The sequence below is a fragment of the Brienomyrus brachyistius genome, chromosome 19 (genome assembly GCF_023856365.1).
Source record: "Brienomyrus brachyistius isolate T26 chromosome 19, BBRACH_0.4, whole genome shotgun sequence".
NCBI classification, from domain to species: Eukaryota; Metazoa; Chordata; class Actinopteri; order Osteoglossiformes; family Mormyridae; genus Brienomyrus; species Brienomyrus brachyistius.
The window spans coordinates 11012750-11029999 of record NC_064551.1 but is presented as its reverse complement, the minus strand read 5'-3'; the positions used below and the strand labels follow the sequence as shown (position 1 = coordinate 11029999).

General features: G+C 42.1%; 1 protein-coding gene across 2 annotated transcripts; it reads left to right on the top strand.

Annotated features, from left to right (window-relative positions):
• Positions 1-779: 779 nt before the first annotated feature.
• Positions 780-10350, top strand: ankef1a (ankyrin repeat and EF-hand domain containing 1a). Of its 2 annotated transcripts, XR_007383991.1 has the most exons (11): positions 780-975; positions 1431-1804; positions 2212-2411; positions 2752-2901; positions 3474-3597; positions 3962-4796; positions 5021-5247; positions 6347-6507; positions 7153-7290; positions 7558-9730; positions 9917-10350. XR_007383991.1 is itself a non-coding variant. In XM_048986607.1 (10 exons), the coding sequence occupies exons 2-10, from the start codon at positions 1453-1455 to the stop codon at positions 7714-7716; spliced, it is 2346 nt and encodes a 781-aa protein (XP_048842564.1). In that variant the 5' UTR covers positions 780-975; positions 1431-1452; the 3' UTR covers positions 7717-9814. The 2 variants fall into 2 exon arrangements, 1 of the variants encoding a protein (XP_048842564.1); XM_048986607.1 differs by lacking the exon at positions 9917-10350 and having other exon boundaries at positions 7558-9814.
• Positions 10351-17250: the final 6900 nt, after the last annotated feature.

Below are 17250 nucleotides of genomic sequence, written 5' to 3'. Positions count from 1 at the left end.
TAATAATAATAATGCGATGGGCTGGCCCCCCATCCTGGGTTGTTCCCTGCCTCGTGCCCATTGCTTCCGGGATCAGCTCCGGACTCCCCGCGACCCAGTACGATAAGCGGTGTGGAAAATGGATGGATGGATGGATGGATGGATAATAATAATAATAATAATAATAACAACAATAACAACAACAATAATAACAATAATAATAATAGTAATAATAATAATAATAATAATAATGATAATAATAATAATAATAATTGTTATTATTATTGCTACCATTTTTATTATTATTTCCGTTCATTTCAGGTGTAACACTACTGACATCTTGTGGCTACATTGTTCATTTTTATAACAATAGTTTTTATGGCCCTCTTATTCCTTAACCAACTTTTAATTGAATGGCAAATATGAATTATTTGCCATTTTAATAGACATAAAAAATGGGCATGCTATTGTTTTGATACTCAGCGATATAATAATTATAATAATAATAATAATAATAATAATAATAATAATAATGTTTAACATACATTTCATGATATTGAACGGGTGCGAACACGGACCGGAGAATATTTATCGCGTTTGTAAACGCCGGGTTAAAAAGTATGGCCGTCGAGCTACGTAACAGTGCTGCGGTTAAAGTAATTGAAGCCGCGCCGAACGAATAAATAAGACTAAGCCTGGAACACAATGCGGCGAGATCTGCCCGCAGACCCGCGCCGCCCCCGCTCCCGCGGCGTTCTGTTGCCAAGGAGACGAAGCGCGCGACCGGCGCTCCCGGGGCTGTGCTTGGAAATCATGCTCTGCGAGATCTTTAATCACTCTCGTCGTATCTGATTCCTTTTGCTTATAGTATAGTTACCAACTTAACGATTAAGTTACAGTTAGCAACTTAGCGAGCCAAACAAGCTTTCCCATGTTTTGATGCCGAAAAAAAAGTTTTTTTTTTTAACATTCTAGCCATCGCATATATCCATCAGGGTAAGTAGTAGATTCCTTAGAAATCTATTGGGCCTGTATCTCTTAATTACATACACTATGGATACTATATTATTAATATTAGATACGATATATTAATGTAATTAAACCGAAACTATCTGAGTTCTGTTTTGACTAAAACGAATTAGACCAGAATTACACCAGGAAATTAGTTACTGCAGTGTTCTTTAGACTGCACCGTTGTTAGTGCATAACCTTAACACATTTTATTTGTATTACTCACTAGTTGTTCTAATTGTATGAGATTCTTTGTATTATTCATTATAAATATGCACTGCTCTGGTAATAGGGTTGTCATAATTTAATGACCATATCTGCTTCTGTTGGCTCTAATAAAATCTCTAGTGTTGCCCTACAATATACAGCAGGCCATAACCATAGCCATAGCTAGAGAATAGGGCAGTAATGGTAGATTGAGGATGTGCTTCCCTTCCTAGGGGAAGTACCTGCTGTTGCAGGATGTACCAGTCTCTGGCTGAGGAGCGCTTGGAGGTCCTTCAGGTGTACAGATTGCTGCAATATGTGCATGAGGGCAACACGCTTCAGATTGAGAAGCTGGTCCACAGGGGCGTTCCTGGGCTGATCAACCTCACAGAACCACAGGAAGGAAACTGTGCTCTACATCTGGCCTCGGTGGCAAACTCGCTGGACATGGTGAACTTCCTGCTGTCCCAGGGCGCCCACCCCGACGTGCAGGACAAGAAGGGGCGAACGGCCGTCATGCGGGCAGCTGAACTCGGCCACGATGCCGTCGTTGCCCTGCTGGCCAACAGTGACGCCAACATGAAGGTGGTGGACTCAGAGGGGAGAGGTATCCGTTTGCCAGTCACCGTCCACAGATTGCATGTTCTGGTTGGCCAAGTTCCCCATCTGTTATAGGATGAATCTCTCCCATGAGCAGCCAGTCACGCGTATCAGGCTCAGGGGAATTCTCCACGGCACCAGCGAATGCCTCACCCGATTGACTCATCAGAATGCATGCCGTCCATCATTAAGTATTGATGGTTTTGGCCGAATGCTTTGAGTGACCCTAAAGCGTATCACATGACAGTTATCATGTGACAGTCCGCAGGCATGGTAAAAGTACTGCACGGAATAAGCATGAACGTGCATTACGTCATCCAGAATGAAGGATGCCTGATTTTACTGACAAAGCAACAGTCCCTTGAAGGTCTGTCTTTAAGTTATTGTGCACGTGACGTGACTGTTTTTTTCCAGGCGTGCTGTTCTACTGCCTGTCTCCTACTAAGCGCCACATGCGCTGTCTGGATCTGGCTCTCGACCACATGGCGGACGTGAACAACGTGTCATTTGTGGGGAAGCCTGTGCTCCTGCTGGCCTGTGAACAAGCCCGGGACTGTGAGAGCATGTGCATCGCTTTACTGCAGAGAGGGGCAGACCCAAATGCAACCAATCAGGTCGCTTCCTTTCTAGTGCCATGTGCTGCAGAACAGCCTTATGGGTTATGCACATGCATGTATACTGGCACCATACAGTGAATGCTTTTAGCACTGTTTCATAAGGGTGAAAGTCTAACTTAGATTTATTTTACCATCTTATGCCACATGTTGGTTTTACGTTCATTATGACTTTTGTAGCATATTTATACTCAAGTCCAATTAATAAAATCACTGTATCTGTATTCTAATGAGGCTGAGTAAAGTCGCAGATGTGTTCGCAGTGCTTTGCATGCAGTGTGACTCCAGTATCAGCTGACTCGGCCGTGATTGGTCGGCTGAACTGCTTGTCTCCACCCAGGCGACGGGCCGTACACCTCTGATGGAGGCAGCCAGGGGGGGAGCCCTAGAGCTGGTGCGGGCCGTTCTCCAGAGTGGGGGGGACCCCAACGCACTGGACAAGAAAAGAATGCATGCAGCTCATTTTGCAGCTATGGGGGGCTTCTTTGAGGTAGCAAACAATGGGCTTTAAATTAGTATATATTATTTATAACATAAGAACGTAGTTAATACCACGAATGAGAACACATCAAACAGTGCAGATTCCCTTGGATATATATATTTTTTATCTAAATTGCTCCCCAGCTAGTTCAGCCTCATGTCCCAGAACCATCAATAACTGTCTATCAGTCATTGGGGTTTCCTACGAGGTATCTCTTCTAGAGTTTTGTGCATGTGGATCATGCCCCCCGCCCCCCCCCCCAATCACCTTTGCTCAGCCCTCATATACCATCCCATCAACAGCTAAGGTGTGAAAAATGAGGTTTAGGGCTAGATGAGGATGATTTTCTCTTCTGAATTTTTCACAAACTTTCAAAGTTCTTTTTGTAAAAGTAAAATGCATAATGAACCTCAATAGATAAACAGCTTTGAAGCTCTAATTAGGATTTCAGTCAAATAAATTAATTTCTACATGCTTTGTAGTTTCATTTATGCTTCTGCTTTTGATCCCCAGAGTTAATTTAGACGAGGTTTGAAAAGTTTGTTTGATTAATGTTGAATATTGATTATTGGCTCCTGTAGGTCATTCGGGTGCTGTCGGCGTATTCGGCAGACTTTGGTATAATGGCTGCCGATGGGACCACACCACTACACTATGCAGCACAGGGGGGGTTCTCCGAGTGCTGCAGGTTCCTAGCCCAGAGAGGTAGGCCACCATCGGCATGCCTTCTTCTGCATCCCTCCTTTAGGGATGGACTGTGCCAAATGTGTAGACCATGTTCTGTCTGTGTTGTGATTTTTTCCATCCATCCATCCATCCATTCATCCATCCATCCATCGATCCATCCATCCATTGTCTACTCTCTCATCCTGGTCGAGATTGTGTATATGCAACAATGTTATTTAGTACTGTTAAATATGATTCATTTTCTTCTCTCTATTGTATATTTAATGAGGGGATGGACAAAAATCAATGTTTTATCTAATATTTTATTACTATTTGAAGGAATCTTTTATTAAATATTAATTTGCCATAATAAGCAAGTGCGATTTTATATTTGGGATTCCAGGTTGCAATCCTAAATTGAAGAACTATGAGGGTTTGTTGCCCCGTCAGATTGCTAAAGACAACGGCCACAAGCAAGCATTGAACGAACTGAAGAAGGCGGAAAGGCTCCACAACAAGTTCTCCAAGCCTGGGGCAGTAAACCCCAATGAGCAGTGGACTGTCACTCTTCACGACTGGTCCTGTGAGCACGAGGCCGTGCTGATGGCTCTGTTTGCGGAGGCAGAGGACACGGCTACCTCCGCTGAGACTGTCTCCAAGGAGACCTTTATCTCCATTCTGCAGAAGAGGGGGGCGCCCGTAGACATTGACCAACTGCATGCAGTCGTTTCCTCCCATGATAAGAAGCGAGATGGTCAGATCAACCTCAGTGAGTTTTTTAAGGGACTCAAGTATCTGCATAAGACATGTGTCATCTCGTCCTACAGCCCCAAGAGGAAGAAATCCAGCACAGGCAATAAGGGCAAGAAGAAGGGCAAGCTGGTCCTCCCCATGCCTATCTGCACTTTGCCCCCTGAGCTCATCCAAAGGCGTGAGGATGGCGGTCCGCCCCACTTCATGATAGAGAGCTACCAGCAGTTCACTGACACCAGCCGCTTTGGCAGGGACCACCCACCAGCGCATGCCATTGAAGATGATTCTGCCTGGTACGTCGAGGAACCTGAGAAGATCTACGCGAACGTTAACTACTGCGTGAAGACGGGGGACATGGAGTCTCTGCTGCTGGCCTTCAGGCAGGGCGTGCCGCTGGACGTCAAAGATCGCTACTACAAGACGCCGCTCATAACTGCCTGCGCTTGTGGGAGCTACGAAGTTGCCAAGTTCTTGATTAGTTTGGGGTTAGCTCATGTGATTATTATTATTATTACTATTATTCAGCCTTCAACATCAGTGTTTTGGTCGTTTTAACTTTCGTTGTACTTACTCTGTAATGTTACTTTTGTTTTACGATAAAATGTGTGAATATGCTAGTTAGCCTGGGAATTATTATGCATGGCTACAAAATAGCAATAACTGTGGCCCCGCCTTATCAATATTGCATTCATTGCCTGCTGTGTTGCAGGGCTGATGTCAACGCATGCGATCAGTTCAACTGGACACCCCTGCACCATGCCTGCCACGCAGGGCAGCCAGACGTGATCGACCTGTTGGTGCAGGCGGGGGCCTTGGTGGACGCGCCGGCCTGGAACGGAGCCACGCCCCTAATGAGGGCCATTGAGAGCTGTCGACTGAGCTGTGTTGACTACCTGCTCAAGGCTGGTGCCAAGGTACAGGCACAGAACAAGAAAGGTACCATAACAGACCTTTTAGCATTTACCATTTACTGTTAGGCTCCCTAAAGTGGATGAGCTTGTGTTTAGCTATGGTTTGGAATTTTCAGTGTTAAAGATGTTAGTATGTCGTTAAATTGTTTTTTGCAATTATGTTTTAAAGTCTTTTCATAAAATGTAATTACATTTATGTATTAAATGTTGCCTAAAGACTGATTGAGTATAACCAGAATATCTCAGTGCCGTTCGAAAGGTCTTTCTGAAAACAGGGGACAGACTAAATCTGCAGAGTTCAGGTCCTCTGGAAGTATTTTTAATTCATTTTTGAAAGTTGCTGAAAACCAAAAAAAAATCTGAAAAGTCACCTAAATTCACCATTTGGAACAAAATAAAATAACTTTTATTTCGTATTTTGAACAATTTTGTATGAGGTAGAGGGGGAGGCTGTGATAGAGGTAGGGGGAGGCTGAGAGGCAGGTGGGGGGGGCTGAGAGGCAGGTGGAGGGGAGGCTGGGAGGCAGAGGTTAGACTCCATTCAGGGCATAGAATAAAATCAGAAGCCTGAGGAGAAAACTGGCATATCATAATGAGTCAGATCATTCGCTGTCAAACAAGGCTGTCCAGGGTTGCTCTACAAACTATAAAAATATAACCTACTTTTTAAATTTCCAAGAACGTATTATATACAGGAATACTGGTTTAACTGGAAAAGGGGAGTGCCAGTCAGTGCTCATAGCTTCTGGGCTGGAGTGACACTCCTCCTGTAAGTGGAACCTGACTATTGGTGGCACCATCTCCTGACAACCACCACCTAAAGGTCACTACTAAAGCAAGGTGTGGCTGGTTCTCTGATGGGAGAATAGACCCCCTAGAGCAGTTCAGCCTATATACAAATGCTCATAATAGCTAAAACAAATGAGGAACAACATACACATTTGGCAGAATGGAGTTACGCGGCGACAGCTTCTCCGAAGTGCTCCTCAGATCAATCAGTTACATGAATAGAAATAACACAAACCCACTGATTTGCATGTACTAGTACTTAAAGTCACCATCTGCTTCAGTTGCTCTCCCTCTGTCTCGGCTGCGTTCTTTCAGTGTCTGGTATTTCATTTCAGAGCAAAACTGCTTGGACATTGCCAAGACCTACGCAGACTTCAGGATAGTCGAGCTGATTCAAGCCAAGTTTGACAGTCTTCCTAAATCCAGAGACAACAAGAAGGGAAAGGGAAGGAATCTAGAGCCCAAGCCCAAATCGGCTGCCTCCACTAGAGACAAGGTAACGTCTATAGGTCTAAATTGTACTGAGACTTTATTTGCCAGTCGCGCAGGTACAGAAGTGTGAGTACATCGGAATTCCTGCAAAGATCCCTCACGCAGGATTTAAGAAAAACAAACGCAAAACAACAAATGCGACCACGCATGGTCTCATTCCTTAAATTATTAGTTAAAATATCAACAGTTTTATATAATTCCAGATTGCAGGCTTCATCAGATCCAGAGACATTCTGTTCAAGCTCATAACCACTGATACTACATTGTGGAATTTCTTCCCTTTGTAACAGGGACCCTCCTGTGATGGTTCTTTTACAGCTTGCTTTATAGGTCTGGTTTCTTAACGACTGCAGTGCCCGCTGCCAGTTACGCTTATTAAACTATCCCAGTGCACATGAATGTCTTCCCCAGCAGCAGCCTGAAATGAAGATGAGTGAAACATGAGAATAAGGTGGCTGCGTCGCTGTAGCTGGGCAAATCGCAAGAAAATTAGTCAAAGCGTGTGCAGTTACTTCTGACAGGGGTGCTCCAGGGATCGCATCTCCAAAGACATTGCTCTAGAAGAAGCCAGACATCTCCTTTTTGTAATGACAATGTTGAGTTTCTCATCAGCTGCGACGTTACAGTACGCTGCAATTCTGCTTTGCAGGGCCCCGGTCCCGCCTCTCCCGTGGTATCAGAAATGCCTGTAAAGAGAGAAGCACAGAAGGAGAGTATTATATTCCACAACTCTCTAATCACCAGCCAGGCGGCCAACAAGCCTGACATCAGCTTTGTGCCCAAAACGGTACATTACCCAGAAGTATCTTTCATGCACCAGTTAACATATCACTGCATTTAATCACCAATACTTTCCAGCTAAATATGCTTAAGATGGTACTAATTTATACAGCTCTGTATATTTCATCTGGAGGCCTGGCTCTTCTTGGGATTTGAACCAACAAACCTGAAGTTCATTCAGATTCATCTGCTTAAATGAAATGGGCATGTTTTTAGATGTATGTGTTCTTTGTGGTTTTGTCTATCCAGCTGTTTTGGTTCTCTTCTGGATTAGTCTCAGGTCTGGGGTCGCCCGCGGACGACCAGCCAGCTTATCCAGAAGAAGGAGGAGTGGAGGGAGCGACACTCCTATCAAGTGGACTTCGAAGACTTTCTGATGCCTTTCAACAGAAACATTATGGAAATGTCTCAACAGCTGGCAGAGCTCAACTAATGCAAATGAACCTATTTCTGCTTGTATCTTTTAGTCAGTTTCCTTTATCATTCTGCGGTATGTTTTATGCAAAATACATTAGTGTTTTTGCAGCTTGTTCTGTAGGTGTCGTTTCTTAATGATCGCAGCGCCCGCTGCCAGTTACGGATGGGTAAAGAGTTGGGTGAATGACCGGGAACCCCAGGATTTCAATGAGTCGCTTCCAGGCTCATGTTCCTACATTAATGTTTAGAACAGGGATGTTTTCCACAAAGCTGGATTTTTTAATTAGTCAAATAATGTAAATTATCTGGCTAATGGGGGGATTCTGCTTTGTGAAATACCCCCCCCCCCAGGTCATACAGTATGGATTATGTAAGGGATAAACTGCAACAAGGTGTGTGGTTATACAAAAATAATGAAGAACGACTTGGTGCAATGCTAACCAACTTGGAGCTGATCATTTTTGTATAACCACACACCTAGAAGTGCATTTAAGTTTTCAGAAGAAAATTATCTCAATTAACATTTAGTGATGTTCCATTGTGCTCCTAAAAGTATATAGTCCCTATAAGGATAAAACTCCGGGTCACACTGCTCACTGAAAGCAGCAAGTCCGTTAAGTAACCGTAGAAACCATCAACAAACAGCTGCTTGCATTTTGAAAACCAAGGAAAATTAAGCTGATAAGAATGATTGTTCATTTATGAATAATATGTTTAATGAAACATTAAAATGCATTAATGTAGAACTGTTATTAGGCTGCCGGAACTACCTGTGTGGTTATATGCAAATAATCAACACTAACATGACATCTCTGGACCAATAAGTAAAAAGTAGTATTGACCGAAGCTATGGTATGAAAATTTATATTGGTATGGACATGAATAGAGTCGTAGTAAACTGATTATCACAGAATTGATTGATATTTAATGACCAGATCAGATTCCTTTTACAACCTGACAAAGCTTAACTTGAAGGGTGTTCGCATTGTCCGGATGAACTGAGGGGGAAACCAGAGAGAATTCCTCCCAATGACTTATACACTGCAGAGCCTTGGGGCAGAGTTGGGTAAAGGGTAGGAGAAGCTCCTGGGTGCTAGGTCTTTGTGGGGTACATGAACACACACTACAGATCAGTGTGCCACAGTTACAGGACTCATTCATCAGTCCTGCATCGCTGAAGCCCAATAATCATATCTTTAGGGAAGGAAACATCCGCCTCCATGTAGTTTTTGACTTTCTAATTAGTTAGTTAAGTTTAGTTAGTATAGCAGTTTTTTCGTGATGGGTCATTGGTAGGGTCTCTGAATCACTGTGAGATTAAAATGAAAGCCATTACAATTGAATGTCTCAGGAAAAACAATAAATACATAGATACATAGACTATGGACAGCGACTGCATTTTCAGTGCACTTTTGGATACTATGTTTGTAACAATATGTCATGTCTATCTGAAAGTAAATAAATGAGCAAATAAGTCCAATAACTTCAGTTTGAACTATATTGTGCTGTTTTATCTAAAGACAGGCCATATTGTAAAAAATGAAACTTTTACAACTTCAGTGAGAAGTTTGCTAACATGGCTATTTACAGTACAGCCATGTTTATAATGCTTTATGAATGCATTATAATGCAACATGAATGTGTTTGAAAATACCAAAAACGTGGCCTTAAGGAAAATGTTACCAAAAGTTCTTTTGACTCACAAAGGCATAATTTCAAATAGTGGTGTGAGAGTTTAATTTTAGCTATTCTTAGTTCCTTCTGAATTCCTAAACTTCTTTTTCATATTCTAATGACACGCATAATTCCTCCTCAAAAGTCTTCCTGAAGTTGCTTTCTTGGTACTCCTGGGGGGTATTCCACGAAGCAGGATTAAGGGAAAGTCTGACTTATTTCGACAAGTTGGGCTCATGTAAATGGGAGTTCTGTTCCATCAACGTGTCTTAAATGAATCCCCGCTGAGTTACCATGGTGACTTAGGCGAGTGAACAAGTCTGTTCCGGACCAAGTTAACTGTCTCGCTCAAGAAGGTCCAACTGCAGACGCCTGTAGAGTGGAGCTCCACTGGAAATACGTGACCTCCACGGGAAACACGCGATCTTTAAGGACGTAAAGTGGAGCTCCGGTTAGGGTTAGGGTTAAGGTTAAGGTTAGGGTTTATTCGCTGTAAATTGAGATCACGTGTTTCCTGTGGAGGTGATGTATTTCCGGTGGAGCTCCACTCTACAGGCGTCCACAGCTGGACCCTTCTCGTCTCGCTTAGTTAAGCGGTGTCTCAAAGAACGCCCGACGTGTGGGAACGGATTTCCAAAAGATCGTTCCGTCGGACGAAATTCCGCGATCATACTACTAATGTCATGTAATCTGTTGAATTATGTGTCCTCATCTGTCATAATATTTTGCATTATCTGATTGAACTATTTTGCTAATCTGTAAGGTGTAGTGTACCAAAAATACCGTGATTTTGTTTGAGTTAGCGGGAGAATGAGTCTTGTATATAGGCATATATAAAACTGGAACCCTGTAGTCAGTGCTGTGAGAAAAAGCAAGACGAGAAAGCAAAGATTAAAAACATTTTTTCTGAAGTAATCCTCTGCGTGATACTTCCATAATATGGAGAACAGAGCTGAGATTGCTACATATAATCAATATAATAAAGCCTATAAAAATCTCGTCTCAGCATTCCAATTAATTCCAAAATAATTACAGTAAAATCCCGTAATAGCGCACTCGCTTATAACGGAGTTTCACTTATAACGGACAAATGATTTGGTCCCCATGGCCGCTTTTAGCTGCAGTTTTATTTGCTATAATGAACATGCAGCTCCGCCTACAAGGCGCGTGGCGTGCCGGTGATATCCAGCGCAGATACGTAGTCAGGATTATTAATAGTCACGCAGCTAGTCAGATGAACTTGAATTATTACATGTACAATATAATAATCTACACCACAAGTGTGTCTGCTGGGGTGTGGCATGAGTAAATGGTGTCCTGTAGTTCTGGGCAAACAGCAACTCTGGACATAATGGACTTTGGATATAACGGACCGTTTTGCCAGGTCCCTTGAAGTCCATTATAACGGGATCTTACTGCGAAATAAAAGCGTAGGCATATTACAAAGGTCAAACATGAAATGCAATGACTGAAATTGAAAAATAGATATTTTTATATTTTGTTTAGTCATGGTCTACTTTGAAAGTTTATTACTAAAATAGCAAAGACAAGATATGGCTATTTTACACAGATGCGATTGAAAGTATTTTACGGAGATCAAATAATACAGAATAACATTATACAGTAAGAATGACACCTTAACTTAACCCAGAAGGTCCCGTAGCTGTTGGCTATGAGGATCGAATCAGGAACTTTCGCAATGTAAGGCGACAGCATAAACCACTGCACCACCGTGCCACTGTACTAAGCATTTGTAACATTTACATAACTTACGCATTTAGTCTGTCTTCAATTCATTGCCAAGCCGACTCCCTGGCTGTGTTTATGGCCACAATATTGCCTTTTTTAGCAGTTACATCTTTGTATTTTTCATACGGCTCCATCAGCAGCGTTTGTTCTGTGGCAGAAAAACAAACACCGCTCTCGTTTTGCAGGCTTTCTGATTCATTTGGCTGATCTATCGTTCATCCATTCATTTGGGCTTTTTAAATATCGCAGGTGTTCGCACTAAGTTGGTTGAGTCTGGCTTTTTCTGGAAAGTCTGCCTTTTTTAGCTACTTTCATGGAATACCCCCCTGGTCATCTCTCTTCCCCTGTTGTATAACAAATGTGCATACTGTCCACTGGAATCTTTCTTAGACTGGGTTTCATATCCTAAGAACACTGGCCACCTGCTTCCCTGAAGGCACCAGTGCCCTTTCCAGTTCTCCATGCCTTCGTTGTTCTCATGGCCCACAAGCTTACAGTCTGATCCTATTATCTGTTACTACTCTAAATTATAGCTTTTCACAAAGTCAGGCTCAGATATTTAAAATCAACACGCACTTCCTTAAAAAATATAAGTGTATGGTTTTAAACAGGTTATTTGAATAAAAATACTTACTTTTGGTTCAGTGGGTAGCACTGTTGCCTCACATCTCCAGGTTGTAGGTTTGAATCCCAACCGCCGCTGTGTGTGTGTGCAGTTTGCATGTTCTTCCTGTGTAGCTTGTAATTCCTCTGGGTACTCTGCTTTCCATACTGTTAGGCCAACCGGTGGTTATGATTTTCAACAATCTATGAGTAAGTGTGCATGTGCCCAGTGATGGACTGGCACCCTGTCCAGGTTGTATCTCCACCTTGTGGCCTGTGCTCCAGTCCCCTCAAACCCTGCGCAACTTAAGTGGTTTAAAGACAGGTGGATAAGATTTTCTTCCTATTATTTTAACCAATCTTATTTCTCCATGAAAATGTTACGGTGGGGCGTGGCGAAGGAGGAAAAAGGGGGACAACAAACAGACTGGCTCCGACAAAGGGGTTTATTTCACAAATGAAGCAGAAAGGGCAAAGCAGAAAATCAAAAGACCATGAGCGGTGAATATTAAACAAGTAAAACAGAAATTACGCCAGGGAGTAACACCGGAAATACCAATGCAATAAGGCTAGTGGAACACAGGAAAACTACAATTACTAACAACAGGGAGAAACTACCATGACTACAGGTAACAAACCTGCTGTACCATCTACAACAACCTGCTGAGGAAATGAAGAAAGGCAGGCACTTAAATACAAACAGAAACAAGGACTAACAAAGGGGCAGGTATGCACCTTAACAAAATCAACCAATCAATAAAGGTGCAGGACAACATGCAACTGGTGGAGTGAATTACAATTAACAGACGCAGGAACTAGGGAACGTTGACAAACGCTGAGGGTAAACGCTAGTAAAGACTATGAACATAAGTACAAGCAGAACAGAATTAAACCAGGCATGGGCAGGGTAGACCACAAACAAGGGCACAAAGCAAAGACAATAACAAGTGCAAAGGAAAACAGTAAACCAAAAAATATTAAATAACAGGTGAGTCAGGCCTCTGGCTAACATTAAACTGGTAGCTGAGCTGCTCACTCAACCCATTGAGCGACACAGCAGCCCAGGGTGCAGAGAAACACACTAGGGACTTAGGGTTACAAGACAGAGGAGGGAACAGGATGGTCAGCAACACCTGCTGGCCAAACAGGGACAAAACAAGTGGGCTAAGGTCAGACGAGTACAGAAACTGGCATAAACATTAACATTCTAAACCACAGTCCCTATTCTTTGTGGATGCGAAACTTGCATAGTTTATACCCACCGCACAGTTATTAAATATATGGAGCATGACTAGGCAGTTTCATCACGTATAAACAGTCATTTGGAACTTGTCATCCTTCACCCAGTTTGTGAGGGAATGAGTACATGTGTGGAACAAGCCAGACAAAGCCTACAGGCTCGAGTGCCTGTTTCTCACAGCCAATGGTGTTGGCGTCTCCTTTGCAGAGTTGGGTTAATTTTCCTGGAACAGATTATCGCCAGTCACTCCCATTGACGACACGTAAATGCCAATAAATACAAATCTCTTCTGAAAAATCTCATTCATTTCGTGGTGAAGCATTTCTGTCCGGAGTGGATTCTTCAACAGAAATTCCCCCATCCAAGTGGTCGCTGAGTGGTTCAGTGAGCATGAAAACAATGCATGCTGTCTGCCATGGCCACCCAAGTCAACAAATCTTCACCCAGCTTATGCATCTTATTTCATCTTGTCAACAAAACACACAGGTATGGAATTTATTATGAAAGTATGGTGTTTAATCCTTCCAAATCTACAATTGAATTTATTTCAATGAAAATTGAAATTGTTTTGCCAGTTTGGAGTGATTAAATGATCTATTAAGTCACTCCATGTCTGTGGTTTTATTATTTCGAAAATTACTTATAACTTGAATCTTATTTGAAGTTGTTTTTCAGTCAGTTTTATGCAATCTGTTCTGTTTCATGGCTATTTGCCATGTGATTCCTGGTCAGTTCATTTTGCTTCTTTTCTTTTCAAGAAAGGGGCATTGGAGACAAATATTTAAATACTGTAACACCCAAAATAAAACACCTATCATTTTACACGAGTAAATTCAAGTTTTTGATTGCATAAGATTCACTACTAGTATCACCACGATAGCATGTAAGTTACACATTTCAAATAGCTGCTTATTTTATTTGTATTACTTTGAAATTATATTCTTTGCTGACCATGATGAAATACAAAGAGTCCTGAGTAAAAGAAGGCCTGTGAACCGTAAAACTCGTGGAGAAGCTTCTAGAACAAAGGACTAAAATATGTGAAGGAAGAGAACAGAGAGGAATGGGCAAACAGACGCATCCGTGCCTGTGGGGAGCTGGCGGAATCTGCGCCCCCCCCCTCCTCACCTTCTGTTATAAACACGCTGGCTGGCGCCTCCACGTCACAGGGGGCGACACCTATGGACACTGGATCTCTGTACACCTTCAGCAGCGAACGGACCTAAACGATGGTCCCAGAGGCCGTGTTCGGCACCAGCTCCCGCTCCCTGCGGTGAACACTAAGATTTGCACCTTGTCTTAGCCTATGGTTTAGTCATGTCATGTAAAAATGTAACAATGTATCTCTTCATTCATCTAGTATTTTGCAGCATATGGCTCCAAAACTAATCATTGGCCATATTTTAAGCGAAGTGCCTTGAGGTGAATATAAACCTATTTTCGTTTTAATGTGATGTTTTACATTAATTTCAGATTAACTCATGGAGAAAATAACATATAGACATGGCAAAATTGTAATTACTTTTTAACGCCCATAACAAATATCGTTCGTATTTAATAACACAATTTATATGGCTTGCAACTGAGGTCTTATACAATCTAGCAATTTCCATAGCTACAGATGTGCCTGGACGTCAACACAGAATAGAGTATTGCCTCCTGTTTCCTCTTTCTTAATTTGCATTCAGTGGGAGGCATTGTATATTCCATTCAAGTAGCACAACTGCCATTGTCTGCAGGTCATGATACCTCTGCTCTCCCAGTAGGGGGCAGTCATTGAAAACAGACGAGATATGTTTACCAAGCAGTCTGAGGAATCTTCTAGAGGCCTTCCTCCTGCATTAATATCACCATGTAAATGAAAGAAGTGTAAGAAAAAAGAAACCAACATATTTCCTCTAAAATAATCATCACACTATGCACTTAAAATATTGATTCTGCATATAGTGTTCAAAGACATATTAGATTTTTTAGTCATATATATTATTAATATAATAATAATAATGACTGACATTCATTTAAAAAGCGTTATATGCAAAGACACAATGCTAATTAATCAGGTCAAATTACATTATTAAATATGCAATTATTTACATTATATATATATATATATATATATATATATATATATATATATATATATATATATATATATATATATATATATATATATATATCTGTGATGGGTTGGGGGCCCATCCTGGGTTGGTTCTGGGATAGGCTTCGGACCACTGCAACCCTGCATAGGACATACAGATATATAAAATGGATACATGGGATTTATTTGTGTTTCGTAATGCATTTATTTGTCACATACCCTTCTACATGTTTTTTCTTTTATTGCAGTAATAAGAACTGGAAATGCCCTCAAAACCAGGCCTCTGAGAAGCAGTAATGTGATGTAAGGACTCAATCAATGTAATGAAGTCACCCTTGAAACAAATTACGACTTATGTGTCTAAATCATGCATGTGAAGGTACTGTAGGCAAATTAAAGCCTTGTGTTTAATTGTGAACCTTCATTTAACATACACAGTGGGTTTTGTTTAATGAGAGAGGCAGAGGATTGCACTGTTCCGGTGTCTGGGCATTTCGATATGCCTGCAGAGAATGAGAATGCAAAATGCCAACTGAAGACTTCATGACATTTGATCCGAGGTTGCAATTCAATTACTGCCTTCGCTATAAAAGGGGTGACATAACATGAATTTATTTCAGTAGCTTCCCTCATGTATCCAGCCTTAATAACAATGCAACAAATACTATCCAGTCACATAATTGTAGCCTATTCCTTCCTTCCATCCATCCCTGTTGCATAACTACTTATTCGGTCTAGGCTCTAACCAAACTTGGAGCCCATTCCTGGACATGAGGCGGAATGCACCCTGAGGGGAGTGATTTCAGATTATTGTAGTGAGGTACGATTAGTCATTCCCATACCATGCACTGCTAAAGCAGTGGACAGAAAATATAAAACAGCATAAAATAATATAAAAATGATCATACTGCATAATGCGACCGCAGAACATTGCAAAAATTCACCTTAAGCGTACAGTATGTGTGTTTATGAGCCTCTGTTTCGATGCAAAAAGGAGAGACCGATAGGGATGCAGTGTTAGGCTTGTAATGTAGATGTAGATACGGGAGAGACAGCACTGCAGATTCCAGTCGTGATTATGAAATTCAGAGCTAGGATGACTTGGGGTTGGTCTGTTTATTTTGCTATATCGCTGCGGCTATTAAAAGTCTAACTGGCAGGAATCTGTATCCTGTTCCTTATAAACTGGAGGAAGTTGCGATTTTGAGGAACATCATCCAGACATTTGTTATTATATGTGCATGTATTGTTTGTACCTGCCATAGCACACATATGTAAGACAGCAGATCGGAGTGAGCTCACACTCGTCTGAGGTCATACACAGATGGACGTGTTTAGTGGCGCATTTTGCCTCTCTAGCCTGGAGTCGGTCCTCTCCACTCTCCCTGCTAATTGCCCAGCTCTCTCGGCAATGCAGTGCTTCTGCTCCGTCTTTGCTTACTCAGCAGTTCCGGCCCCCGTGGATCCCAGAGAGGCAGAGGAGGCTGGCGGGAAGCAGACGGCGAGTTTTCACTCCTCTTCGTCTAGCTGGCCCCTCCGGCAGAGCCTCTGGCTCCCGTGGACCACAGTATCGCCCATGTCCACTAGGCATGGCCCACGGTCAGGCTACACTGTCCAGGGGGAGCATCGCAGTCATGCTGGGCCAACAGAACTGCTGGTCTGAATTCTCCCAGTGCACCCATGGCTATATCCTGCTGCGTCGAATTAGCGTCACGTGGCTAAAAGAAGAAGCAGTTTTTCTAAATAAAGGATGCCTTGTGAGACGCAAAGCTGCCCTGTGTCTGCCTGCAAACAGAATTAATGGCCAACTTGGGAAGGAGATTTTTCGGTTTTATTGATGGTTTTTTAAATAATTTAGTCACATTATCTCCACAATCTGTGCTTGTGTGTGACCATATATAGGGAACTGAGTACTGCTGCTGTTCAGGGGAATCACCTGTGTATGACTTACTATGCCAGTGATGATGACGATGATGATTAAGATGATGACTGTTGTTACTTTATACGAATAACAGCAATAATAGTAATATTAATAATAATACCGGCAATCTTAGGGTTAACAACGTCCAACTTATGGACAACTCCTACTTGACAGACTGCCAAAAAACTTGTATTAAATATCTAAGTTAAATACAATGGATCATAAAAGCAAACGTACGCACTACTTTGTGACGCTCGGGAAAACA

What these genes read in the sequence shown, in the direction of transcription:
- ankef1a (XM_048986607.1), top strand. Translation starts at nt 1,453, where the DNA reads ATGTACCAGTCTCTGGCTGAGGAGCGCTTGGAGGTCCTTCAGGTGTAC. An exon ending in ACAGGCACAGAACAAGAAAG is followed by an intron (nt 5,248 to 6,346) that starts GTACCATAACAG and finishes ATTTCATTTCAG; the next exon opens with AGCAAAACTGCTTGGACATT. An exon ending in TCAGCTTTGTGCCCAAAACG is followed by an intron (nt 7,291 to 7,557) that starts GTACATTACCCA and finishes CTTCTGGATTAG; the next exon opens with TCTCAGGTCTGGGGTCGCCC.